This window comes from Danio rerio, chromosome 21 (assembly GCF_049306965.1).
Source record: "Danio rerio strain Tuebingen ecotype United States chromosome 21, GRCz12tu, whole genome shotgun sequence".
Taxonomy (NCBI): domain Eukaryota; kingdom Metazoa; phylum Chordata; class Actinopteri; order Cypriniformes; family Danionidae; genus Danio; species Danio rerio.
In genome coordinates, this window is record NC_133196.1 from 29,011,060 (window position 1) to 29,038,739 (window position 27,680).

A 27,680-nucleotide genomic window follows, 5' to 3' on the forward strand; every position below is an offset into this window, starting at 1 on the left:
GTGCCCGGTCTGCCAGATGGCCAGTCTGCCCCAGCAGGACATGGAAATAACAACGACGAACCGGCACAGGACTGAAAACATGAGGGGATTATAAAGCAAAAGTAAATTAACACACAGGTGAACATGACAAACTAATAATGAGTTAACAAGGAGGGTGGGACTAGACAGTAGATGGGAGAGCGCATGACACAGAGAGACAACACAAGCCATGCGCTCACATAAAACAGGACAAGAACATGCAGCCAATGAGAGAACTCATTAACCGCATGTTCAAGACAAGACCAACACTGAAGCACACAACAAAAGCACGTGACCACAATGTAAACACATAGCCACGTGCTTTGACAACAGACGCAAGACATGAGCACACGATGAATGAAAACACTCACCGTGCGCTCACACACGCAGCGTGCATGCTTCATCCCAGCGCCGATCAAAACCGAAACCAACTAGACTGAGACGCTGTGAATGAAACACCACGCTGCAGACAGACGAAAACACAAATAAAAGAGCGCGCGCGTCAGAGGCACACAGAGCCCGCGCGGCTGCATCCAGCGGGAGCGCGCACGCTCTGGGCACACTTGGGCGCACACGGAGACACACACAATGACAGAAACAAGTGCTCAACCCAAGAAAACTTGAGCCGAGCACAGCAGGACAGGACTAGACATGACTGGTGTCCGGATTCTGCCACCAAAACAAGAATTAACATGACCAGAGTGGCAGAACTCTTACATTTATAGGTTACCTCCATAGGTAAAAAAAGAGCATGTTCTCATATTATACATTGCATTAGATCTTTTGACAGTGTCTAAATTGTTTAAGTTAAGGTCTTTTTAAATCCCACCCTTGTGAGAGTGTACTCTGATTGGTCATATTTCTCCTTTTCCATTGGCAGTTCGAGTGTTGGTTCAGACCATCTCTGAACTAGAAAAGTGGTTCTAAAGTTGCACTCATATTGGTTTGCCAGAAGTAAGAACTGTTTGCGTCAGGGCCTGAGGGCTGATCTTATAACTAAGGAGGAGGTGAACAAAAACTTTTTGAGTGCCAGATTTGAATTATCAGGAGGACATAATGATAAACACATTTTCTTATTAGCTTCTTATCTCTGTCTATACAAATTAGACACTCTGTATGAACATGTTATTATCGCTCTTAATCTCTCTCTTAACAAACTATGGTGCACTGCATGAACGCATTGGATTTGCTGTGTTTTCATGCTGATCTTGGTTTGCAAAGTTAATGGCATTGTGGAAAAATAAGTGTTGCCAGGGACGGACTGGGGCAAAAAATAAGCCCTGGCACTGTTGCCACACCAGCCCACATTACCACACCGACACAGCCCCACCCACGGACACGCACATTCACTATTTATTTTGGTGTAAAGATAGTGAAATAATATGACATTTTTGCCATATTTTGATTATGTCCGGGTAACCTTGGATTGGGTTGGCCCATCTTGAAACCAGGCGGCAGTTGCCGATTGTGCCAAATGCTTAACATTTATCATAATTATTTTTATTATCATCATCATAATATCACATCTAGCAAGAGATAAAAGCTGTCTGCACTTAAAAACAATACATATTAAAAAAAAACTGACCGGCCCACATTTAAAAAATTGGTTCCTCTATTTGAGGAATTTTGCCAGTATTGAGGAATTTGAGGAACATTTGCCAGAATTGCCAGATGGCCAGTCCGCCCCTGACCGGGAGAATTCCCGGTGGGCCGGTCTGTTTTTTGGCCGCGAGGGCCGGTATCCCTAGCTAAAGAATTGGTTGCTCTCAGCAGTACACTTTTTAAATTAATTTATTTATTTACTTGACCACAGTCTTTTTATTCATTATTTTACCGCAGCTCTACTCTTCTATCTATTTTCTCGCAGCTCAGTGAGCAAGTTGCGGCTTGCAGGTTAATGATGATATAACTTGATCAAACTTAGCTGAACAGCTGTTGTGGTTCAGTGGATAGCATGTTAGTTTTCGACCCCGCAGACCCGGGTTCGATCCTCATCTGAGTGATTTTTATTATTTTCATTTTTATTGTTAAGACATATAATACTGTTAGGGTTGTTGAACATTTGAAGTTCTAAAGCAGTTGTTTTCTCAAAAAAGACGTGATAGTGTCATTAGAAACTGAATTGGAAATGACCTTATTTTAATATAGTCAGTCGTGAACTGAGGTGGGCCAGTCTGAGGCTTGAAACTCCCGGGCTGAAAAGGAGGTTTTAAACTACAGCTGATCAAATCATTAATAAACATGTAAATGATGAAGTCGATCTCTCTCTTTTTATGTTGTATTGCTGCATTTATACTATAGTAATTGTAGTGTGTTGAGTGTGAGAAGGCACTCACATATTAGCAATATATGTATATTGTGTTGGCCTCTCTTTGTATAACCCTGAGTTACTTTTTGGTTGGCCATCTGTTTCTAATGAGTCTCCTGCAGGCTAGTTTAGTAAGTTAAAGAAAGAAGAAATGTCTGCACGTGTTTAGCGTTTTTCCTTATTGCAAACACAACAGTTTGCTGGTTTATGATGTTTCTGCATGTGTTTCTCCTCATCTGTGGTGAGTTTGACACTTTTATCATTTTTGCGAAGCCACAGAATTTGCGCTGCTTTGGATTTTGGGGGTTAATTATTGTGATCTCCTGTCCGTTCTTCGTAACTTACCTCGCTTAAAAGATCTAAGATGATTTGGCAGATCCTGGATCTTTTCATCTCAATAACTGATCTCTTCCTAATTTGGTTCTTCAAACAAGTTCGCGAATCAGATTAGAATGTCTGGATAAACTGATCTGAGATCGCTGCGTGTGTTGTGAAGGACAGATCTATCGATCCTTGAAATCATGATCAGCAATGCAACGATTGGCTGACGGCACAGTAGCGTAATGACATCATCTGATTAATATTCCATTATCCATATGAGCAAAATTACATCAAATTAGCAGTAAACCGTTAGTTAAATATGACACGCAATAACCTTCCACAGTTGTTGTGAGCTGCAGTCTTTACACTTTCATGTGTCAATAGTATTCATCATCTATTTCAATGCATATCAGTGTATTTAGTTTTACATTTAGAAAAGATTTTCTTTATCATAACTTAGTAGCCATTTTTTATATAGGTGTAAAGAATAACTGGATGTTTACAAAAGCATTTTGATATTGGTAAAGGTGTCTGCAACTTTTGTGAAGCATCAAATCACCGTCACATTAACTGTTAAAACATGTTTATGACTACATATGTATTATTGCTTTTAAAAAAAGTCACAAATCGTGCATTTCTATTATACACAAATTGTTCTAAAGCGATCTAAAAAGTTCATATCTATAAGTTTTCTCTTTGGCAGTCTTTGTACTTTCATTTCGGGGGTGCAGATTCCAAGTTTTATTATTTTCCAAAGTGTATATAACTACTACTGTAAGAAAATATCAGCATTTGGTACATACTTACAGTATTTTCTTTGCAAAAACTAACCCGATCTAATCCTGTTTATATGAATTGAGCCTGCTGCCGAGCAGGTTTGATCTACCGGAACTGTTGCTATGACAACAACTCTCGGATCAACTTTGAAGAACGAAATGATCCTGGATCGTGTCAAATCGTCCAAATCCAGCTAACTGAGTAATCCACGTACGAAGAACGAACCCCTGATTGTAACAAAAAAAAATAAAAAATACTGGGAAATCTCTGTAGACTGATGGTATTTCATGCCGTTCAGACTTATAATCTTAAAATGTCAGCAAAATCACTTGTTTTGTCATCACTTTAGACAGTACGCAGGAAAATCTTTCAAATACTAGCTCTAACGGGATGTTTGTGAAGTAGTAATGGTTTTTGCTGATCTGATGTCAGCTGCAGATGTGAATGAATCGCAGAAGAAAATAGTTCCTCATGAGGATTTTTAGACTCTCGATGTTTGATTGTCTTTTTTATAGACACAATAATGGCGTCGAACTGTTGTATAAACACAACATCACACTTGTAGCAGTGCAATATGGCTGTATATCATCACTGGTGGTACACTAAGGCCCCTGTCAGTGCTGATATACCGCCATATCGCACTGCTAAGTATGTGATATTGCTCATTTGTACAGCACTTTGATATTTGAAACTTTGCAGACCTTTTGCATTCACAAACAGTTACATATCACAAAAGTAATATCCAAAATAACACAATAGAGACACTCTAATATAAAACTTTATTTTTCAAACTCTTTATCTCTTATTAAAAATGGATTTTCTCTCCTCTGTCAAAATAAGGCCAGTGTTTGTGAAGCTCAGGTGCTTTCCCTTTGTCCAGTCAACAATTATGTTAGGTCTAGCACAGGTTTATCATTCAAGCACTTCAATGCCATCTCAAGTTAATTTGTGGAGCTGCTATCGAACTGATTCCTTCATTCCAACATTCAGTTGCTAATTAAACATATAAAAGCTAAATATTTAATGCATTTATGTGTGGTTTCCTTTGTAGGCTCTCGGGGGACTGAACACATTTCAAATACACTTCAACTGAAACAACAGTAATTATCATTGACGTTCATGCACATTTCTGTTATTGTTTCTTTTTTTTCGTCCCAAACTATTATGCAGTGCATGTATACCCTTTGAGACTACGTTAATGATCTTATTTTTAATTAGTAAGAATACAGCGTAAAAATGCATGAACCTTAGACTCAGGGCCATGCAGCCACAGTCTATTGAGAATAAAGGAGGGATGATGATGTAATTCCACCACTTTTCAAAGAAAGAGAACACAGCGTTAAATTATCCCTGTAAAAATGTCATTAAATCATTGTATACAGGTAAAATAGTGAGTCTAAGCATGCATTAATAAATCAAATGAATCGAATGAAACTTCTTTATAGTATACGTTTTTCAAGCAAAGCAGCCAATTGTAAGTATCCCAGCAAACCATTTTGTGTTTAATAGACATCTAATAGACATCGAAGTCGCCTTGGCTAAAACAAGGCTAATCTTGGGCTGTGAAAATCTAATAGACATCTAAGAATAGCCCAAAACTATGTGTAGTGTGTAGTCATTCATTTCTGTTTATTTGATGTCTATTAGTATTTTAGCCTAAATTTAGCCTTGCTTTTGCTAAGATGACTATATGTTTTAATGTCTATTAAACATCTATTAGACATCTATTAGATGTCTATCTTTTAAACACAAAAAATGCTTGCTGAGTAACTGTACGGGGTTTTAGCTGCCCTGTACTTTTCATTTACACAGCGGATGATCTGCCAGCTGCAACCAAATATTGGGAAACCTCCATACACTCCCATTAACATACAAACACTACGGCCAATTTAGTTAATTTAATTAACTTATAGCACATCTGTTTGGACTGTGGGGGAAAACGGAGCACTCAGAGGAAACCCACGCGAACGCTGGGAGAACACACAGAAACGCCATCTGACCCAGCTGAGGCTCGAACCAGCGATCTTCTTGCCGTGAGGCAACAGCACTACCTACTGTGCCACCACGTCGCCACCCATAGTAATATTGTAAAAATAAAAAACACAATATATTGCTTGTTAAAAGTATAGAATATAGACATATATACTAATTAAATAAGAGAAATTGTGTTATTTATATAAGACCCTCTGCTTAAATTGGGTCTTATCACAAAAATTAAAAATCAATTCTTCATTTTTTTTCGTTTATTATGGGTTCCTTGCAAGATTATGATAATATTTCCAGGTCTTAAATTTGAATCGAGAATGAAAGGTGAGTTGTAACACCTAAAGTGTCCTCCTCAAATAAACATTTTGTGGAAAGATTTTTTATGAGCATATTTAAGTTAAGGTTTGTGATCTTGCAAAATGGTAGAGCAGGTGTCAAATTGGTTTAATGATCAATTAGTATAATTTATAGGATTATTTTTTAATAATTTGATGAAATCAGTAAACACAACGAGGTAGAGACATACGCAGTGTTTCATTCAGGTTATAAACCTCACATGTCTCTGTCTGCTAATAGTGAACCATTACGGATCTATTTTTAACTCCACCCTACACCAGTCTCTGAGTCTGACACACCTGCCAGATCTCTGAAGGAGGAAACGTGGAGCAGATCGGCTGAACCGCTCCAGCCGCTAAATCACTAAAGGGCTGCGCGCCCGTCACCTACCTTATCAGCGCCATACATTTACCAAGAAGATTTTGGCTTTTTCTCAAATTTTGCCAGGAGACAAACACCAGTGAAACGGGACTCCGTTTTTAGAATGCTTATAAATCTCGGCGCATTCTGGAAGGGCTTTAAATGCAACACACCCTTGGGCGCGCGGCGGAGAACGCCTGTTACGCACGAGGCGAGCGCGCGACGGGCACATTTCTGAGCCGTTCATTTAAAGGTTTGAACTTTGAAAAAAACACGACAGTGGCTTCTGGAGCGAGCTTTTCACCTGATGGATCTTTAAGAAACTCCGCTGCGGTGGCAATGGGGCTGTCATATGCTAGCGGGACCGAGAACAGATAACTGGGGCAACTGAACATCTCATTGTTTTTTTTTTCAATTACTCTTTTTTTAGCGTACTACATATGAGACCAACAACAATAATCCCACCCGAGACAAACTCACAACACTAGCTTTATAAGACTTCGAGATTTGCAAAACACAGCCTTTGAGGAGGTGAGTGGATGTCTTTAAAATGCCATGTGTGGGTGTTAAGGAGACGGAGCGTAGGGAAATCCGGTTTATGGCACCTGTTGTGAAAAGATCTCGATTGTATGGATATTCATTCTACATGTGTTTATTGAGTTGTGTCCATTTAATTTTGCATAAAAGGTTTGGCTTCAATTTATGAATATTAATGCAAATTCGGACACGGTTCATTAGTTAGTTTGCTCTTTTTTGCTTCATTGACGGCTTTATGGGATGATTGACTCTATATGGTGGCAGGAACAAAGCGAAATTTTATTTTATTTTTTTCAGGGATGTCATAATAAAACTCTTTAATGGAAGTTTACGATGAACGTTTTTGTGTACAGTGTGATCTTAATTATACATTTTTGCATAATAAAGAACATTTTGTGGAATGATGGTTTCATGGTTTTTAAAGGTTCCTTGAGGAGCCAGCTATGTCAATATATTACATTTATTTTAAAAAAGGGTGTAAGTCAACCTAGTTTTTACAATTAAGTAGCCCTTAAAAAATGACTGATTGACCTGGAAACCTCCTTGCTTAGTTTTGTGTTTGGTCACTATAGGTGAGCTAATAAAAGGTCAACAAATTTAATACAGGAAATTTTCACAATAATATTTTGCCAGTCGTTATCTGTAAACAAAGTCGGGTTTAAAAAATGCCATGCCAGCGATGCTAAATCTGTTTATATTGTGGTCGCTCATTCACGTTAAGAGCAAGGTGTTATTTGAAGGACTAGTGATGTATGGCCCATGTGAGTTATGGCTTGTCACTCCGGTCTCCAGGGGCGCGGGAACTGGACGCTACAAACCGCACTCGGAGCTCATCATCTCGGCGGTCTGCATGAGAGCGCGTGCGGCCATAATTTCGCTAGTGTTTTAAGGGGTCTTTAGCGAACGACGCATTTACGTTATAGACATTAGCTTACTATCTATACTATAACAAACGATAATGGGTCCGGAAAAGTATGGTTTGGAATTGCCTTTGCGCGTTGTGGATGTGTCCGGTCCATCAACTAATAGCGAAGAAGAAACGGAGCTGCGCGTAGAGAGTCACTCAGAGGAGTGCGATCTGTGGAGGTAACTGTAGATGGGACATCTCATCAAAACGCCTTTAATTACCTAAAACGGGCATTGCTTTGTTCATCCTAATTAAAAGCTGTTGTTGAGGCGAGTGAAGTTTGCTGTACAGATGGTGAACTGGCACAGTGTGAATGATCTGTTCTTTGAATCATAATTAGTCGAAGTGTAAGGGACTGTTATCGCAGGGACCAAATAAGCAACAAGAAATCAAACCTGTAGCTTTACAAGCAGCTACTACAGATTCTGTTGAAGAATGGCGACTAAGTTCGTAATATTTAGATTGTGGCACGTTTTCTTTCTTTGTTACTTTTATTTGCTTCAGTTTTAGTGTCTAAATGTGATAGATATATTCAAAGCATGTACTTGGCTGATGTCCACTAGGCTGGATGTTATGAATGAATTGGATTTTCAGATAGAAAGAAGTAACAGATATAAGTTGCCTATTCTAAAGATATTTTACAAATCTTCTTTGGTGTGTTATTTTACTTTATTTTATCTTCATCATCTCTTTAAGCTAGTATTCAGCCTTTAACTTTGCATGCATGGTTTATGTTGATAAAGATAATTCTTGAACCATACTGTACTTTTAATGTGAATGTTATCATTATGAACACTTAGTGTTAAGTGCTTCACAGCATGCAAAGGGTCCCTGGAGCAGCTGTGACATTTCTATGATGTAACTTCACTCACAATGTCAGATCTTTCACTCCCTCTTTATCCTCAAAGACTGCACATTTTAAAGTCTGGCATGTTTCTTGTGAGCCGAACCTTCTATTTTTGTGTTTTCATCAATCTGCATTTCCAGTCACCTTGTGAAGGTCATATAGTTCTGTCTTAAATGCCATTCAGTGAATTATGTGCCAGATTTCTGTTCGTTACCTTGAATAATGTTTTGAGCACAATGGTTGACCTTGTGAAGGGGCATCCTTGCTGTTGTGGCTCATTTCTGTTTGCAGTTGCTTAATGAACTGGCTTGCATCATGCATCACAGCTTGGTGTTGTGTCTGTAGCCCAAATGCCACCGAACCCTCATTAAGAGGTCCTGGATCAGAGCCAGGGGCAGATGTGCAAAAGCAAAAAGCCAAGATATAGCACGTGCTCCTCACGACATGTGAAAACCTCACACCTTTTCGGGTACCGGTCGATGAGTCTGTCCCATAGGATCCCATGAGTCAGACCAGCTAAAAGGCGACTGGAAAGAAGCCATTAATGCAGCATCATATGTTATTTATCATGCCAACAATGGATGTCACTTCCTTTCAATCTCTCATTGTTTCTTTATCTTGTTTCTTTGTTAAACTATTAAATAAACGCTCCCTGCCACACTAAGGGCTTAATGCGATGGCAGCTTCGTTCAATAACTGTTCACATCAGCATTCACACGCTGCCTGTAAATTAGATATGGGCCAGATTAGGATTTAAAGGACTTTAGAATAGCATGTTTTTCAAGGTTACTCATGGAAGCCTCAGCATAATGTACATCAGAATCTGTTTCCAAAGCAACAACATACAGTACAATTTGGCCTTGCTTCTGTGTAATTTGCATGTTTGTTAGGAAGTAAATGCCAAGACAATTGAACGCCTTGACAGCATCTTCTGAATGACCTTATGTTGTCTTTTAAAATGCTTTCATGTTAAATGTTAATCATTGTTAATATGTTTTTGTTCAATTACACCTTTTTTTTTTTGCATTTTAAGGAACACTGTACAGTATAATAAGCTTTGTAAATAGTTCAAAAGCTTGGGGTCGGTATGATTTTTTCTTTTCCAAAGCAGTCTCTTATGTTCACTGCTTTGGTCTTTATTTATTTGATAATAACACTCTAAAACAGTAATATTATAAGAGTTACTTATTTTATGAATTACTAAAGTTTTCTTTAATACTGCAGTACATAAATTGAGTGCCAGGGTATTTGGTGGTTCATTCCACTGTGGCGAATGCTGATAAATCAGGGACTGAGCCGAAGGAAAGTAAGTGAGTTTTCTTTAATAAATTCCTGTAATGAGAAACATGATCCTTCAGAAACCTTTCTTATAAGATGATTTCCTGATTAAGATGAAATCCATTATCATTTTCATGTTGGACATAGTTGTGTTGCCTAATAACTTTGTAAAGACCATGATACTTCTTCAAAGAACCATGTATTCATAGTTTAAAAATCTTTCATTATCTAATCTTTTGCCTTATGTGGAAGCAAAGGTTAAATGGATGTCAAATGTTCTTTATGGAACATTCATTCATTCATTCATTCATTCATTCATTCATTCATTCATTCATTTTCCTTCGGCTTACCTCCATTATTCATCAGGGGTCGCCACAGCGGAGTATACCGCCTACTTATCCAGCATATGTTTACAAAGTATGTATACACAGCTGCAACTCAGTACACTGGGAAACACCCATTCACATGTATACACTATGACCAATTTAGTTTATTCAATTCACCTATAGCGCATGTCCTTGGACTGTGGGAAACTGGGGCACCCAGAGGAAACCCAAATGAACATGCAAACTCCGCACAGAAATGCCAACTGACCCAGCCGGGACTCGAACCAAGACCTTCTTGCTGTAAGGGGATGGTGCTAACCACCTTATCTTCTCTTTATGGAACCATTGATGCCAGTTACAAATAATGATTTTAGTAGAATATAACCTTTCCATTCCATTTAAGCGACAAAAGTATGTTAGATATTTTTAAAAATGTTCTCAGCATTTTTTCTTAGTGTACATAATATTTTAAAATCTCATTAAAGACTTTTTTGTGGAACTGATGGGATTTAAAGGTTCTTCATGAAGTTATCCATCTTTATTTTTAAGAGTGTGTTTGTATCAGCCACACAAGTCAAGTTGTAAAAGTAAACTAAAGCACCCATCAATGGCTCTGTAAAAAAAAAAAAAATCATACTGCACCCAAAGCCACTGTCAGCTAAAGCCTGTGTTAATATCTCTGGTAATTAAAGTATCACAGAGCCCTGTTGTACAACTAGGGTTCATCCTTGATGAATAAAACCAAAAATGACAGTTCCCTCCTCTAATATTGGCACCCTGTTTAAGCACAGAATGCCCGTGAAAAGGCCTGTATTTAATCTGTAATTTTTTAAATCAAAATATTAACCAAAAAAAGGAAAATGATTGAGTTTGTTTTAGATGAGAGTAAAGGTTTTGCTTTCTTTTAACACTTTCAAGCTATTTGTGGTGTTGCAGGTGATGCCAGATTGTAGTTTTGGAGAATTTCTTACTCCAAGAGCCAAGTAACTTCTGCAGTTCTGAAGGTTAATTCATAACACATACAGTGGTGACTAAAACTCTTAAATTATTGCTCTGATGGTGGACATTTGCAGTGTTTTTGCAGTTTTCCTATAGCCACTTCCTATTTTGCAAAGCCCTTTAGCTAGAAGTCTTTGCTCTGTTCTTTGCTCTTCTTTATTGTGATGAATGAATGAGTGAAATTGGCTTGTGTCTTACATCATATTATTATCTTTGAGAAGTAGAAAAGCTGAAGGTGATCATAGTTGAACAATTTCTTCTTCCTCATCGCTCAGGTGTACTAAAAATGTAAAATATTATTTGTTTAATTATAGAAGTAGCAGTTGTGACAAATTGAGTTTTTTATGTTGAAGCTGCTGTGTTTGTGGTGGCTATGTGGTTAGCATAATTACCTCACAGCAAGAAGGTCACAGATTCAAGTCCTGGCTGGACCAGCAGGCCTTTCTGTGGACCTTGCATGTTCTCCCGTTGTTTGCAGGTTTGTCTCCAGGTGGACCAGTTTCCCTAAAGATATGCAGTGTTGGTGAATTAGATCAATTAAATTGACTGTAGTGTGTGAATAGAAGAGTGTGTGGGTGTTTCCCAGCACTGAGGGTTGTACTTTCAGTGCTGGGTTGTAGTTGGAAGGGCATCCGCCGTAAAAAAAAAATAATTCATTCTGCTGTGAAGACTCCTGATTAAAGCAGGCAATAAGCTGAAGTGAGTGAGGGCTGTGTTTGTACTGTAACTGTACTGTAATTGTTGTTCTCAATAAAAAAAGAGTTTATTTTATATGTTTTAATCAAAAGATCAGAAGATTAAAAATTAGAGACATATTTTTAAAAGCCTCCTTTGCTCATATTGACCAGGGATGCCAATATCAGTGAAGAGCACTTCTCGCTGTTTGCTCTGTCATCTCCATGTAATTTGCCTTTAGTTCACATTCTGTTCTCAACAGAGGCTCTGTGTGTCTCTGAGCAGAATTAATCAAGGATTCTCTTTTGTAACTTTGAAAAAGCTTTGGCGTGGTGCTTGTTTTAGATGTTTATACAGGTATAAAAAACTCAAGTCAGTGCTTCATTTTAAAAGCATCACAAGACCAGAAATGATTAAAACAGATCAGACACTCGAGACACAATCAAACCTCTGTTTTGCAGTAATTCCAAACAAAAATCCAAAACCTGTGGAAAATTTTGCATCTTTTGGCAGGCTGCTGGAAACAGCTTTAATCCATAAACATTTGTGCCACTACATTATACGAGCAACTTATCTACCTTGACACTGTCATTGTTTTGCTACATAATAGGCCTGGGGTCAGTTCTTCGTACGTGGATTACTCAGTTAGCTGGATTTGGATATTGACGATTTGACATGATCCAGGATCGTTTCGTTCTTCAAAGCTGATCCGAGAGTTGTTGTCATGGCAACAGTTCTGCTAGGTCAAACCTGATCGGGAGCAGGTTCAATTCATATAAACAGGATTAGATCGGCTCAGTTCAAGCAAAGATAATACAGTAAGTATGTTCCGAATTCTGATATTTTCTTACAGTAGTAGTTATATACACTTGGGAAAATGGTACATATTTTTAACTATATATACATATAAAGTTAAAGTCATTAATAAAATAAATAAAGTTATACATATTAATAAAACGTATGCAATCTGCACCCTCGAAATGAACAAAGACTGCCATCTGGTGGTGCAAAGAGAAAACTTATTGGTATGAACTTTTTAGATCGCTTAGAAATTGTGTATAATAGAAATGCACAATATGTGACTTTTTTTAAAGCAATAATACATTTATGCAGTCATAAACATGTTTTGATAGTTAATATGCCAGTGATTGATGCTTCATAAAAGTTGCAGACACCTTTACCAATATGAAAATGCTTTTGTAAACAACCAGTTATTCTTTACACCGATTAAAAAACGGATACTATTAGGCTATAAAGAAAATCTTTTCTAAATGTAGAACTAAATACATTGATTTGCATTGAAATGCATGATGAATACTCTTGTCTTGACAAATGAAAGTGTAAAGCCTGCAGCTCACAACAAATGTGGAAAGTTCTTGCATGTCATATTTAACAAACCGTTTACTGCTAATTTGATGTAATTTTGCTCACATGGATAATTGAATATTACTCAGATGATGTCATTACGCTGCTGTGCCGTCAGCCAATCATTGCATTGCTGATCATGATTTCGAGGATCGATAGATCAGTCCTTCACAACACACGCAGCGATCTCAGATCAGTTCATCCAGACATTCTAATCTAATTCGCGAACTTGTTTGAAGAACCAAATTAGCGAGAGATCAGTTATCAAGATTAAAAGATCCAGGATCTGCCAAATAATCTTAGATCATTTAAGCGAGGTACGAAGAACGGACCCCTGGGGTCCGTTCTTCGTACGTGGATTACTCAGTTAGCTGGATTTGGATGTTGACGATTTGACACGATCCAGGATCGTTTCGTTCTTCAAAGCTGATCCGAGAGTTGTTGTCATGGCAACAGATCTGCTAGGTCAAACCTGATCGGGAGCAGGTTCAAATCATATAAACAGGATTAGATCGGCTCAGTTCAAGCAAAGATAATACAGAAAGTATGTACCGAGTTCTGATATTTTCTTACAGTAAAAGTTATATACACTTGGGAAAATAGTAAATATTTTTTAACTATATATATAAAAGTTATAGTCATTAATAAAATAAATAAAGTTATACGTGGGTCAATGACGTGACGCTACTTTTTTAATGTCCATGTGATTTAATTCAATTCAAAATAATACAATTTTTAAAATAAATTATCAAATTAGTAGAATATGTTCTCCTTTTTTTGTATCAGGTCCATTTTTCTCTTTTTAATTCATTTTAAGAAATTATTTGGGAAATTAATGGTAAAATGTCATTGTGGTGTAACCAGAAAAACTCTGTACAAAATAGTTGATCTTGTTTAAAAAAGATAAAATTCCCAAATAAACACCATATCAGATAGTTTGGCATAATCTTACATTGGATTTATTTAACACTAATTAAAGTTAAATTGAGCTCCATTGTTCTAAATATTAAAATTTATTTGGGGAATTTTGTCAGTCAAGTCAAATTCCTGAAGTGTCAAGGTGGTGTAACCACCATACAAGGAGCCATTTTGTTACAATTGTGCAGAAGACCATGTGACAAGAAATTGTATCAAAGAGAAGGACCCCTGATGAGGCTAACTGCTGCATGTAAAGGTTAGTAACTCTCTTTAAAATCTGTGATAATTTGACGTTTTTAGGGCATGGTCAAGAATTCTTTGTTATACACGTCAAATGGTAAGACCCCAGGAATAAACTGATAATTAATTTTTATGGTAAAAAGAAGTATTAAGTTTAAAAATTTCATTTGAAATACCCCCTCAAAGGCCATTTGCTTACATAGGTGTTCATGATAATGCCTGTCAAAACTGATTTTAAGCTGAAATGTCATGGGGTGTAACTGGTTACACTATTTGACTCTTATTATGAGTCTTTCTAATTTAGTCAAGTATTACTAGTTTATAATGCTGATTAAAGATCCAATATATACTATATTCTATTTTGAACTATTTTTAAGTTTCCAATGTTGCATTCTATTTAAAATGGTGCTTAATCCACAAATTTCTGATTAAAGCTCTTAAAACCTAGGATAAAATAATTCTGCCACACAACATAGGTGTTTTTTTACCCTTTCCTTCTTTAAAATACAATACAATTTCTGATATTTTATAACAATTACAATATAACCATGCCTCTTTTTCTCAAATAGATGCCACTTTCAAGCAAGGAAAAAGTGGCTCGTCACAGAGCACAAGTAAATGCCGATCCTGTTGCAAGGGCTAATTATCTTGCCAAAAGACGTGAAAGGTAGTTTACACACTCACTCACTCAGTGGCTCACTCACTCGCTCACTCACACTTTCTCTTTCTCACACACACACACACACACACACACACACACACACACGCACATGCGCACACACAGAGAGAGAGAGAGAGATACAGTAGCCTGTGTAAGTAAAGTCAGGTTAATGTCAAAGAGCGGGTTAAAGAGGGATGCAGTGGTTTAGGTGTTTTGAAAGGTTAATCAATAGAACTCACATGATAAGGTGTTAATATAGGTAGAGTTGAAGTCAGAAGTATTAGCCCCCTTTTAATTTTTTCTTCTTTTTTAAATATTTCCCAAATGATGTTAAACAGAGTAAGGACATTTTCACAGTATGTCTGATAATATTTTTTCTTCTGAAGAAAGTCTTATTTGTTTTATTTTGGCTAGAATAAAAGCAGTTTTAAAATTTTTAAAAACCATTTTAAGTCAAAATTATTAGACACTTTAAGATTACAGAACAAACCATCATTATACAATAACTTGCCTTTTTACCCTAACCTGTGTAGTTAACCTAATTAAGCCTTTAAATGTCACTTTAAGCTGTATAGAAGTGTCTTGAAAAATATCTAGTAAAATATTATTTACTGTCATCATGGCAAAGGTTAAATAAATAAGTTATTAGAGATGAGTTATTAAAACTATTATGATTAGAAATGTGATAAAAAAAAATCTGCCCTCCATTAAACAGAAATTAGGGAAAAAATAAACAGGGGGGCTAATAATTCTGACTTCAACTGTATGAAGATGCCTTTAAAGCTCTGTAGGTTAATTGTATTTTATTGTATTTTTAGTTATCAAAAGAGAAAAAGAGAGGGAAAGACGAAGCATGTTCCAGTAGCCCAGCTTTCCAAAACAAAGCAGGAGAAGATAAGGGAAAAGTGGAGGGAGTATCAGAGAAATTACAGAAAAAACAAAAGAGTGCTTAATGATGTTCTCAACTTAACACCCCCATCTATGGACACATCAGCAAATGAGGAAATTCCACTTTTCGAAAATCCTGAGCCCATGCATAATCACCTTGATGATCATGACTATGAGCAGCCAAGTTTAGAGAGCCTGCAAGTATCCTCAACCCCAACAAGCAAAGAAAAAGGAAGACGGAATAAATATAGCTCACTGCTCAAAGAAAGGGAAAAGTTGAGGTCTGAACTGCGTAAAATTAAAAGGCAACTCCAAATAGCAAAACAAAATGCACAATACATGAAGAAGAAACTAAAGTACCAAAAGAACAAACAGATAACTGTGAGGGAAAATAGCAAACTGAAAAAGAAAATGCAAACCTCAAGAATAAGAAGACAGGAAGTGGTCAACTTTCTTTGTAGGGATGAGAATAGTCGCATGTTATCAGGTAGAAAAGACACAGTGACGAAAAATAAAACCAAGCAGCAAAGGAGAGTACTTCTTCATTCACTGAAAGAGCTCCATACACAGTACAATGCAACCGTTAATAGACCCTTGAAAGTGTCATATAGACAATTTGTGAGATACTGCCCTTTTTATGTAACACAGGCAAAAGACACTGACAGAAATACATGTGCTTGTATAGACCATGAAAATGTCAAGCTGCTTGTGGACAAATTGCACCAGAAAGGCATTCTTCTTACAAACAATATTTCAGAGTTGCAAGTGGTCATTGCATGCAATACTAACAACAAGCAATGTATGTACCGCACCTGTGCAAACTGCGGTTACAATGAGATTGAGTTTTTAGGACCTTTGGAGGACACAGAAATAACATGGCAGCAGTGGTCTAGAGTAGTAACATCTGAAGAAGAGAAAAACTTTGCTAACTTTGCCAAAGTCACAAAAACTGGAAAGTATAAGGATCTGTTGGCTTTGCTTAACAAGAAGCTGGACACTCTAGCTAAGCACCATTTCAACTGGCTTCACCAAGCCAAAACACTCAGAGAGCTGAAAGAAACGCTACGTGAAGATGAAGTCTGCATTCATGTGGACTTCTCTGAGAACTATGGCTGTAAGCTCAGCAGTGAAATTCAGGCTTTCCACTTTGGTGGCAGCCGCAGACAGGTTACAATTCACACCAGTGTGGTGTATATGGCCTCATCATCCTTCTCCTATGCCACTATCTCTCCTTCTCTCCGACATGATGAACGTGCTGTATGGGCTCACTTGGAGCCTGTATTAAAGGATGCCATAGGTAAATTTAACACAATGCCTAGTACCCTACATATTATCAGTGACGGACCAGTGACCCAATACAGGAACAAGAAAAACTTTTATCTGCTCAGCACAGCTCCTTTTCAGTCTGGATTCAAAAAAGTCACTTGGAACTTCAGTGAGAAATCACATGGAAAAGGAGCTCCTGATGGAGTAGGTGGGGCTGTAAAGCACATTGCAGATACAGCAGTGAAAAGAGGCACTGACTTGCAAACAGCTGCAGAACTTTACAAATTCTTGAAGGACCAAGACTCTACCATCAAATACTACTGGATATCAGAGGAAGACATTGCAAAGTATGATGAATCTGTACCAAAAAAATGTCCCAGCTGTTAAAGGTACACTCAAAATTCATCAAGTGACCTCTGAAGAACCAGCTGTACTTCAGTGGAGAGAAATTTCATGTTTCTGCGCAAGACCTGGTTTCTGCAAGTGCTATGATCCATCTACAGTAGATTTCCGCAATGTATCAGAGAATGTTCCCTCAACATCTACTAACTGTCTGCAAGACCTGAAAGGCAAATTCATTCTGGTCAGATATGAAAGTAAGCCTTTTGTGGGACAGGTCATCAAGGTGGTGGGTGAAGAGGTGAAAGTGAGCTGCATGCAACAGCTGGGCAGAAGGAATGCTTTCACCTGGCCTCATCGGCCAGACCTCCTATTCTACCCTAAATCTGATGTCCTGCACATGATATCTGAACCAGAACCTTTGAACTTGCGTCATTCAAAGCTCATGACTGAAGACTGGAAGCAGTTCCAAGCACACACAGCCTGAAATCTTATGCCACAATGATGCTGTTCTGGACAGGAATAGGAAAAAAGTTCAATCACATGCTAAACAACTCCTAAACAATGATAGTTCACCCTCTCCCTCAGTTTTATCCCCTACCTAATTATACACACATGCATGCACAGACAAGTTTCTAAAATATGATTTTACTCTGATTAGTTGTTACCGTTTTTTTTTTTTCTTTACTGTTACATGTAATTTCAATATGAGACATGAGTTGCTACACATTTGTTTCAGCATTAAAAAGAAAATAAATTCACTTCAACAGAAATTGCTGGTTGTCATGCTTGATTTTCTGTGTTCATTTCTTTAACAAGCAATACCCTTTTGCTGTAGAATCAACATGGTCATGTGGTGTAACCGGTTTTGTCAATTGGTGTAACCAGTATTTTTCATCAAAATATATTTTTATACATGTAAAAAATGTTAAATGAAAATCAAATTACCTAGTTTAGTGTAACAAAATAGTTTTTAACAATTTTTACAACATTTGTCAAAGAATATTTAAAAATCAGTTGTGCTTTTTAGTATGTGTCCGGCCAAATATTGCAAAAACTCATTAACATTTTAATTTAGTAATAAATAGTAATAAAATGCATTTTTCTATAATATTTAAAACGAATTATACATTTCTGTGAGTACACTTTCATGCCATCTAGGTTCATTAAATAATAAATATTTTACATTCTTTCGTAGTTACACCATTTGACATTTTCAGGTACATGCAGTCTTTACATTTGTAAAAAATGGTGCAAATGTAATTTTTAAGTATTTAATATCAATGTGGATACAATATATACATTTTGAACTACCTGATAGAAGCTTTTAAAAAAAGTTTTCAATATATTTTTAAATTTGTCACCTTGCCAAACCTTATTTGTCACTGACCCACATATTAATAAAACGTATGCAATCTGCACCCTCGAAATGAAAGTACAAAGACTGCCACCTGGTGTTGCAAAGAGAAAACTTATTGATATGAACTTTTTAGATCGCTTTAGTACAAATTGTGTACAATAGAAATGCACAATATGTGACTTTTTTTTAAAAGCAATAATACATTTATGCAGTCTTAAACATGTTTTGACAGTTAATATGCCAGTGATTTGATGCTTCACAAAAGTTGCAGACGCCTTTAACAATATCAAAATGCTTTTGGAAACAACCAGTTATTCTTTACACCGATTAAAAAACGGTTACTATAATAAAGAAAATCTTTTCTAAATGAAGAACTAAATACATTGATTTGCATTGAAATACATGATGAATACTCTTGTCTTGACAAATGAAAGTGTAAAGCCTGCAGCTCACAACAAATGTGAAGTTACTGCGTGTCATATTTAACAAGCCGTTTACTGCTAATTTTATGTAAATTTGCTCACATGGATAATTGAATATTAATCAGATGATGTCATTACGCTGCTGTGCCGTCAGCCAATCGTTGCATTGCTGATCATGATTTCGAGGATCGATAGATCTGTCCTTCACAACAAACGCAGCGATCTCAGATCAGTTCATCCAGATATTCTAATCTGATTCGCGAACTTGTTTGAAGAACCAAATTAGCGAGAGATCAGTTATCAAGATTAAAATATCCAGGATCTGCCAAATCATCTTAGATCATTTAAGCGAGGTACGAAGAACGGACCCCTAGTTGTGCTCACAGAATGAAAAAAATAAATAAAATCAATCGCTTGAAAGAATGAGCCCACAGTTACACATTTACTGTGACAACCCGAAACAAATAATCGTGAGGAAAAATAGCTTAAACCTAATACAATTGTATGAATATGAAACAACTGCATAAAAGTGAAAAATAAATAAATAAAAAATAAATAGTTTTTTTTATATATTAATGTGCTGTAATTTAAGAAAATACATGTAATTACAACAATACCCGCAAATAAAGAAAATATCTTCATCGATTTGACAGCATGCATGATGTTTTTGGGTCCATTTAAAATATTCCCATTAAGTGTCATGCTATTTGCATGTGTTGTGAGAATTTGCAGCACGTTTTCTTAATGTATTCACGTTGTGAGGATTTGAAACACTTTTTAGAGACATAAGATCTTTTCCTAATTTGATGGTGTTTTTTGTAATTGCTTGTTTTTTTCTTAAATTGCTTAAATAATATCAGGGTGTCCACTGAATCTTAAAAGGTCTTAAAATGTTTTAAATTTAAAAACTATATTAGACCTTAAAAAGGCTTAAATTAACTGAAATATTTTGTTGTAGGTCTTAAATCATTTTAAACTGGTCTTAAGTTACTTTTAACATGTAAAGCTACTCACTTCGGCCAAAATTTATCCAATAACCAACAATACATCTTAATAAAACTTGTTTTTTATTGCAGCTGTTAGAAATTTTTAAAGCAAATTTTTTTCAAATTAAATTTTCCAAATTTCTAAAATTCTAAATTTTCACTTGACATTGGTGGGGTGGGTGAATCCCCCCCCCCCCCCCCCCCATCATATGCTATTATTTATTTAACTGCTATTAAAGCACACTATTAATTAATCTTCTCTTCATACAGTTTATTAAGTTTTAGGCCTGTAGCCAAGGGTGGTTCGGAGGGTTCAAAAGACCAAAAGTTGGATTATTTTTATTATTTTTTTTTTTTTTCTTATTATTCAAATGGCCAAATTCTGACTAAAGAAAGTTGAATGTTCTGGCCAGTTTGTTATTTGCCTGTAGGCTTCAGTGTTTAATTTAAAACGAGTTTTATCAGATTTCTAAAAAAAATTAAAATGTAATGATAGATTATATTAAATTTGTACTTTAAAAATAAGCATCTTTTCATATTTTTAATTCAAAATTTTTATTATTTATAAAACTGTGATTTCAAATGTACAGTTTAAATGCACATTTGTAAATAAACACTTAAAATGGTAAAATAGAATGGTAAGCAATTTGACATGGTTAAATTTCTTTTAGTAGAAATAGAAATAAGGTGAATAACTGCTAAAAGGTTCAGTTTTTCTGAAAAAAAAAAAACACCACTGTTAATAAGCTGGCTACAGGCCTGATAGTGTAATGTTTAAAAAAAGTTTATTAACTGATAAAGAGATATCATATATCAGTATCACTGTATGCCTATACACAGGCTGATTTTTTTCTGACAAATTGTTTCAACTGAAATTGGACATGATACTTTGTTTTTATTGTTCATTTATTCGTTTTGCTGGAAATTAAATCTGAATTTAGAAATAGTTTTGAAACAAATCTTTGTGCTTAACAAACAAAATTAAATATGTATGCTAGCGGATGTCTTCAGTGGAATGCTTACAACACCGTTTCCTTATCCACGAGGGTAAAGGAGTAAAAATAAAGTAAAGAGAAATTGAAGAGGTCGAATGCAGGAGGATTATTCTTTATTCTCGCACTGCAGATGCTCTCTTTAACTGTTTTCTCATTAGTGAAGCGTTTAGTTCTTCCACTTACAAGGTCCGCCATGTAAATAGCAATTGTGCCATGGCACGACGCAACGGACGCTTTAGGGGAATGGGAGATGAGACTCTGATTGATTTAAAACACACCCATATCTCATTAAGAGAATAAACACAACCCTTTTAGACCATGCGTAAGGGCACAGAGCGTATTTTTCCATCCCTAAATTAGCAAAAGTGGATTCAGACACGCCCTTACTGCCTTTGCGCCATGCACTTTAGACTTGACATCTAGATCTTTAAAATAGAGCCTTTGGTCTTTACCCCTGTGTAAGTCTCAAATTTTATACTGAATAGTCTTAAAACAAGTGCATGTAAAAACACATTTTTAAAACAATGTTTTTGTCTTTTAATGTCAATTACTAAAAACAACTTCAAAATATTAATGTTTGGATTTTATTACAGTTAAAGTAAGAGAATATAAAAATAATTTACATTATTTTGATTAAAATTTTATAAAATTATTTTTTCACACTATAAAAATCTCTTTTTCTTTCCCTCAAGTAACATTCTGAACACATGAGCTGTACAGCACAGCAGTTTTTGTGGTTTGTGAATAAAGGCCATTTATTTCAAGCCAGACAGACCTATACAGTCCCATGTGACCCATTACAACAGAAGCTGGATTGTCGTGTGTGTGTATTTGTGTGTTTGTGCATTATGCTGGGGATTTACAGTCAGTGTGTGTATGTGGTCATTTAAGTTTTAAGTGTTTTCCTTCAAGAATAAATCTAAACAAACATGATGGCTGTAAATGTGTGTGCTTCATCCTTCTTTCAGGGTTTCTTTCAGAGTTAATTTCTCTTTTTTTTTTGGTGGGTTTATTTTTTGGTGAGTCTGCAGGGGCAGTCATGGTGTGTTCATCGATTCATCTTTTGTTTGTTGTTGTTTTGAAGGGTGAAGATGCCTTTTCACCATGTGAGAGCAGGGCTGCTCTACACAGACAACTATCTGAGCACGTCTCTGTCTGAAACCAGCGAAGAGCAGCTTGCCAACATCTCTACAGAGGAACTCGGCGGTGAGTCTGGTCTGTGTGTGTGTAAATGACTGATGTCTGTCTCAGTGTCAATGTCTGCAAGTTCAAAGAATATATGCTTAGAATGAACTGAAAGTCAGCGAGAACTTGATGTTCTTATGGACTTCAGTATTGCAGTATTTCTTTTGCTGTATGAAATGGAATATTGAATAGAGGGTGGGCTTACAAAACAAGCAACAGCTTAATTATTTACATGAAGATATAGCAACCTCATCTAAAAAAAGTACATTTTGCCAGTTTTTTTTATTTCTGTTGTGATGAACCAGAAGTCATTGGATCCATTTGCAAGCTTTATTAAACACACACATACAATGCAACAATAAAGGGACAAACCAGGAATCAGGTTGTGAGCAAGCAGAGTTCAGGGCAGGCAGATAACGTTCACAGTCGGTGTAACAGGCTTGAATTCGGGGCAGGCAGATGTCCTTTTAGTTGGTAAATCGGGCAAGGGTTCAGAACACAAATCAATCAGAATAACAATGGGAAAACGCTCGGTGATGACTGCAGGGCAAATTAAGACTTCGCACTAAACATTGGCGTGAGTGTGGTTTATATGCGCTGGGATGATGAGAGGCCCCTGAGCCGCAATCAGTGACAGGCAGAAGGGCTTATGGGAGTTTGAGTCCGTGAGTCTGATTAGTATTCAGGTGATGGCTCCCTCTGGTGGTGCACAAGAGGATTGCCATCGCCCTCATATATAACAGAACCCCCCCCCCCCCCCCCCCCCCCCCCAAACGGCTCCTGAAGCGAGAATGCACTTGACGCCGGGGTCTACCACGCTGTCGGGGGGCTGGTTTCTCTGGGAACCTTCAATGAAACTCTTCAGTAAGAGTTGGGTCTAGAATATCTCTAGCATTTACCCAGGATCGTTCAGACCAGATACGTTCGACCAGATACCCCTCCCAGTTCACCAAATACTGGAGGGCACCACCCCGGCGTCGAGAATCCAGCAGTGTGCCTGATTCCAAACCTCCTCACTCCTTTGTAGCCAATCCGTGACAGCTGATAACTCAGTGGGTTCTCCAGATCATGGAAACAAAGGTGGTTGGTAACCCAGAATGCATTTGAATGGAGTAATACCTGTAGCTGGTTTTATCAATGAGTTCTGTGCATACTCCGCCCACATGAGATAACGGCTTCATTCATGCTGCTGCTGATGACAGTAAGAACGAAGAAAGCGAATCACTTCTTGATTTAATCCTTCCGTTTGACCGTTAGATTGAGGATGATACCCTGAAGTGAGGCTAACGTTGATATTGAGGTTCTTGCAGAGAGCTGTCCATACCCGAGAAGTGAACTGCAATCCACGATCTGACACAATATCGTCAGGTAAACCAAAGATTTGAAACGCATGATTACACAGAGCCTCTGCTGTCTCAAAAGCGGAGGGTAACTTAGGCAGTGGAATCAGCCGACAGGCCTTGGAGAAACGATCGACTACTGTCAAAATGACAGTGTTGTTCTGGGAAACAGAAAGATCGGTAATGAAGTCCACTGCTACGTGGGACCATGGACGTTGAGGGGTCGGTTAAGGTTGTAATAAACCAGCAGGGGTTTGATGAGAAGCCTTAGTGGTTTGGCTTTTTTTGACTATTTCCTTCATTGCCATGATGCCCGGATGACCAGAGCTGGGAGTGTCGTGAACGTGCGTGAGTAGTCGTGAGCGTATATCATTCGCACAAAGGTAAGGTTATCGGGACAATCTGCTGGAGGAGGATTCTCTCGATTAGCTTCTTGAATTTCCGTAAGAATGTCTCACTGAACCGGAGCCAATAATAGCTTGGTAGGGATGATTGTTTCTTCACTGATAGTGGGTTTATCTTCAGTTAGCCTGGAGAGTACATCTGCCTTATCATTCTTGCTCCCTGGTCTGTTTGTGACTATGAAATTGAATCTTGTAAAGAATAAAGCCCAACGAGCTTGCCTGGGATTTAGACGTTTAGCAGAGTAGAGATATTTTAGATTCTTGTGATCTGTCAGAATGGTGAATTGGTGGGTTGCCCCTTCCAGCCAGTGTCACCACTCTTCAAGGGCTAATTTCATGGCCAATGATTCGCGATTTCCAACATCATAATTTCGTTCTGCGCTGGTCAACTTACGGGAAAAAAGGCGCATGGATACATTTTTGGTGGTTGACCTTGGCGTTGGGATAACACCGCCCCGACTCCTGTGTTGGATGCATCCACTTCCACGACAAAAGGCAGGTCTGGATTGGGACGGCAGAGAATGGGAGCAGTGGTGAATCGTGTTTTTAGTTCGGTGAAAGCTTGACGTGCTTTGGGGGACCAGTATAGCTTGGTTGTGCTTCGCTTAGTCATAGCGGTTAATGGGGCTGCTACGGAGCTTAAACCTCTGATAAATCGTCTGTAAAAGTTGGCAAAGCCCAGAAATTGCTGTAACTCCTTGAGATTTTGAGGTAATGGCCATTGTTGTACTGCCTGCACTTACATATCATCCATATTGATTCCCTCCGCGCTGATGACATAGCCCAGAAAAGTGATCTGTGTCTGATAAAACTTTTTCTGATAAAAAATTTTCAAGTTTGGCATAGAGTTGGGGTTGAATCATGCGCTGTAATACTTTACGTACATGCATGACATGTTCTTCCATTGTGTTAGAGTAAATGAGAATGTCATCGATGTAGATGATTACCCAGCGATCCAACATATCCCAAAGACAACATTCATAAAGGACTAGAACACAGAAGGACAGTTTGCCAAGCCGAAGGGCATTACCGTGTACTCATAGTGCCCCTAGTGGTAGAGTTTTCAAGGTATCCTCGACCCAACTGGTTTGTGCGGCGAGAACGCAAAAGGATAGCGCATATTCTGCAGCGGTGTTTCGTCCTTGTGTGAGAGCAAGTAGTTGTTCTCCCGGGCTTTACCCATCAGCAGGATGTTCAAACACTTCACGGAACTGCTTAAGGAAATTTTCAAAAGTGGGATAATTACTTTCATCATCCTTCCATATCACTGCATCCCATTCCAACGCTTTACCCGTCAACAGATTGCATACAAAGGCCACCCGACTGGTATCAGTGGGATATAATGCGGGTTGTTAACAAACAGCTTGTTGGGTATTGCCCAATTTAGAATGCCAGTTCTTTAAATGTTGCTGACCACTTCAGCACTCTGGTTAAGGAGTATGAGTCAGGAGATAATTGCAATCTTTTATTTATGAGCAGGGAGGTAGTTTCCTGTAATAAACAATAAGTATACGTAAATAATAAAATATCAAACACGAAAATATATATGTACTGACACAATAAATATCCTAAACTAAACAACACAGTATTTGCAGCTCTCTTAAAGTGGAGTCAATAGACTAATGTATGCTGAATGTAAACACAATATAAATAGACATCAATGACTAAAGCTGCATTATATAAAGGGCATGTGACAGCATAAGGCATAACAAATGTAGAATATAGTAAACTGAATCATAATAAACAAACGAGATCTCAACGATGACATCGGGATTAGCCGCGATGCTGATGGTAGCAGCACTTTCACTTTTGGTTTATACGGAAACTAATGCTCGCGGCCGATCGCGGGTCATTAACAACATCAAGCACTTAACATCAATCATACAAGGGTAATTACAAACATGATATGAAGGAACAAACTCACTTGGCAATAACTTTACCCTGTACTTCACAATATCTCATGGATGGCAATCGCGTCTCACTCAAATGAGTCAGCACATTCAACTTCTCATATATGGACTCAAATATGCATCCTCCGGAAGTTAAATCCTACATTCATAATATAAGCCCTTTACAGAACACTCAGTAAATCGAGTTACAGCCATAATATAAAGAATTCAGAACAGCCGCCCCCACATTTGAACAGCAAATGTGCAAGTCAAGAGAATTCTTTAGGAGTCTTTACTGTCATCTTGAAAGGCTGGCAACTGAATGAGCCGGGCTACTGGCCTAGTGTACACTTTACCTTGAACATTTATGTTTGCAGATCTTACACAACCATCATCACTGATAACAGTCTTGGCTACTTTGCCAATGGGCCACTGAGCCCTGGGCAATTGTGGGTCAACAATCAAAACCACTGAACCCACTTTTAGATTGTCGGATGAAGTTTGCCACTTTTGGCGGGTTTGTAGTGTGGGCAAGTAATTCCTTGTAAACTGAGTCCGGAACTGATCCACAAGATTTTGACAATGGCGCCATCTGCGCCAAGTCACTTGTGGGAGTGACGCATCCCGCCGCCCCATGAGGAGAAGGTTTGGTGTAATAGGATCTGGATCTGCAATATCCGTGGAGACATATCCAAGCGGTTTTGAGTTCAAAATGCCCTCTACCTCTACTAATACAGTAGTGAGGACATCTTCTGAGACAGACTGGCCACCAACTGCTGCCCGTAGAGCAGTCTTTATGGAACGAACCTCTCGTTCCCAAGTGCCACCGAAATGCGGTGCATGAGGAGGGTTGAACTTAAATGTGATCTGATGATCAGCTAGCCGCTCTTTTAATGGGGATTCCATGGCAGCAAAGGCTTCTCTTAGCTCTCGATCAGCCCCACGGAAGTTTGTACCACAATCTGACCTAAGCTTCTTTGATCTGCCACGTCTGGCAATGAATCGTCGCAAAGCAAGCAAGAAGGCATCCACATCCAAGGAGTTGAGGAGCTCAATGTGAACCGCTCTTGTTGTCAGACATTTAAAAATGACTCCCCAACGTTTCTCCACTCGTCTGCCTATTTTTACCTGATGTGGACCAAAACAGTCTACTCCAGTAGAGTAGAATGGTGGGCAAAGAATCCTGAGCCGCTCTGGTGGTAGGTCTGCCATTTTTGGTACTTTAGGCTGAGCTCTCCATCGTTGGCATGATGAACATTTAAGCTGGTGATGTTTAACAGCTTGCCGCCCCCTCAAGATCCAATATTGTCTCCGAAGTTCGGCGTACACTCTTTCTGTACCTGGGTGGAGCAGGCGCTCATCAAACTCTTTGATGAGAAGCTTTGTGGTTGGATGCTGTGGGTCTAATACTATAGGGTGAGTTTCCTCAGCATTTAGGCTTTCTAGCCTTCGTAATCGTCCTCCGACTCTAATTACCTCCATCACCGGATCCCACTCTGGAGCAAGACATCTTAATCGACTGATTTGGTACAGGTTTGTGCATTTTGAGGGCTGCGGTCTCCTCGGGAAAGCTTTGAGCCTGACACCCTTTTATTAATTCCAATTCTGCTGTGCGATGGTCCATGAGTTGAGTGTCTGGTTGACTACCTGTCGCCTTTCCATCGGCCTGTCGAGTCGCTTCCACTAACTCTTTCCATGTATGGAAATGAGTGGCATCGGGGAAAGTATGATCTGGCACCACAGTCAT

The 27,680-nt window shown here is 38.0% G+C and overlaps 1 protein-coding gene across 8 annotated transcripts in view; it reads left to right on the forward strand.

The window, feature by feature from the left end:
• The first annotated feature begins 2,422 nt into the window (after positions 1 to 2,422).
• caln2 (calneuron 2) overlaps positions 2,423 to 27,680 on the forward strand; it is a 97,139-nt gene continuing 71,881 nt past the window's right edge. For 4 of the 8 annotated variants that reach the window (XR_012397195.1, XM_021469085.3, XM_073935875.1 and 1 more), the window contains exons 1-2: positions 7,422 to 7,729; positions 22,200 to 22,321. Coding sequence is in view for 7 of the 8 variants with exons in the window: in XM_021469085.3 (XP_021324760.1) it covers positions 7,602 to 7,729; positions 22,200 to 22,321 (250 nt within the window). In the remaining variant the exon portion in view is untranslated. Of the gene's footprint in view, positions 2,568 to 6,050; positions 6,638 to 7,421; positions 7,730 to 22,199; positions 22,322 to 27,680 lie in introns of those variants that run through there. The other 4 variants (XM_068216058.2, XM_073935878.1, XM_001343005.9 and 1 more) reach the window with 2 other exon arrangements.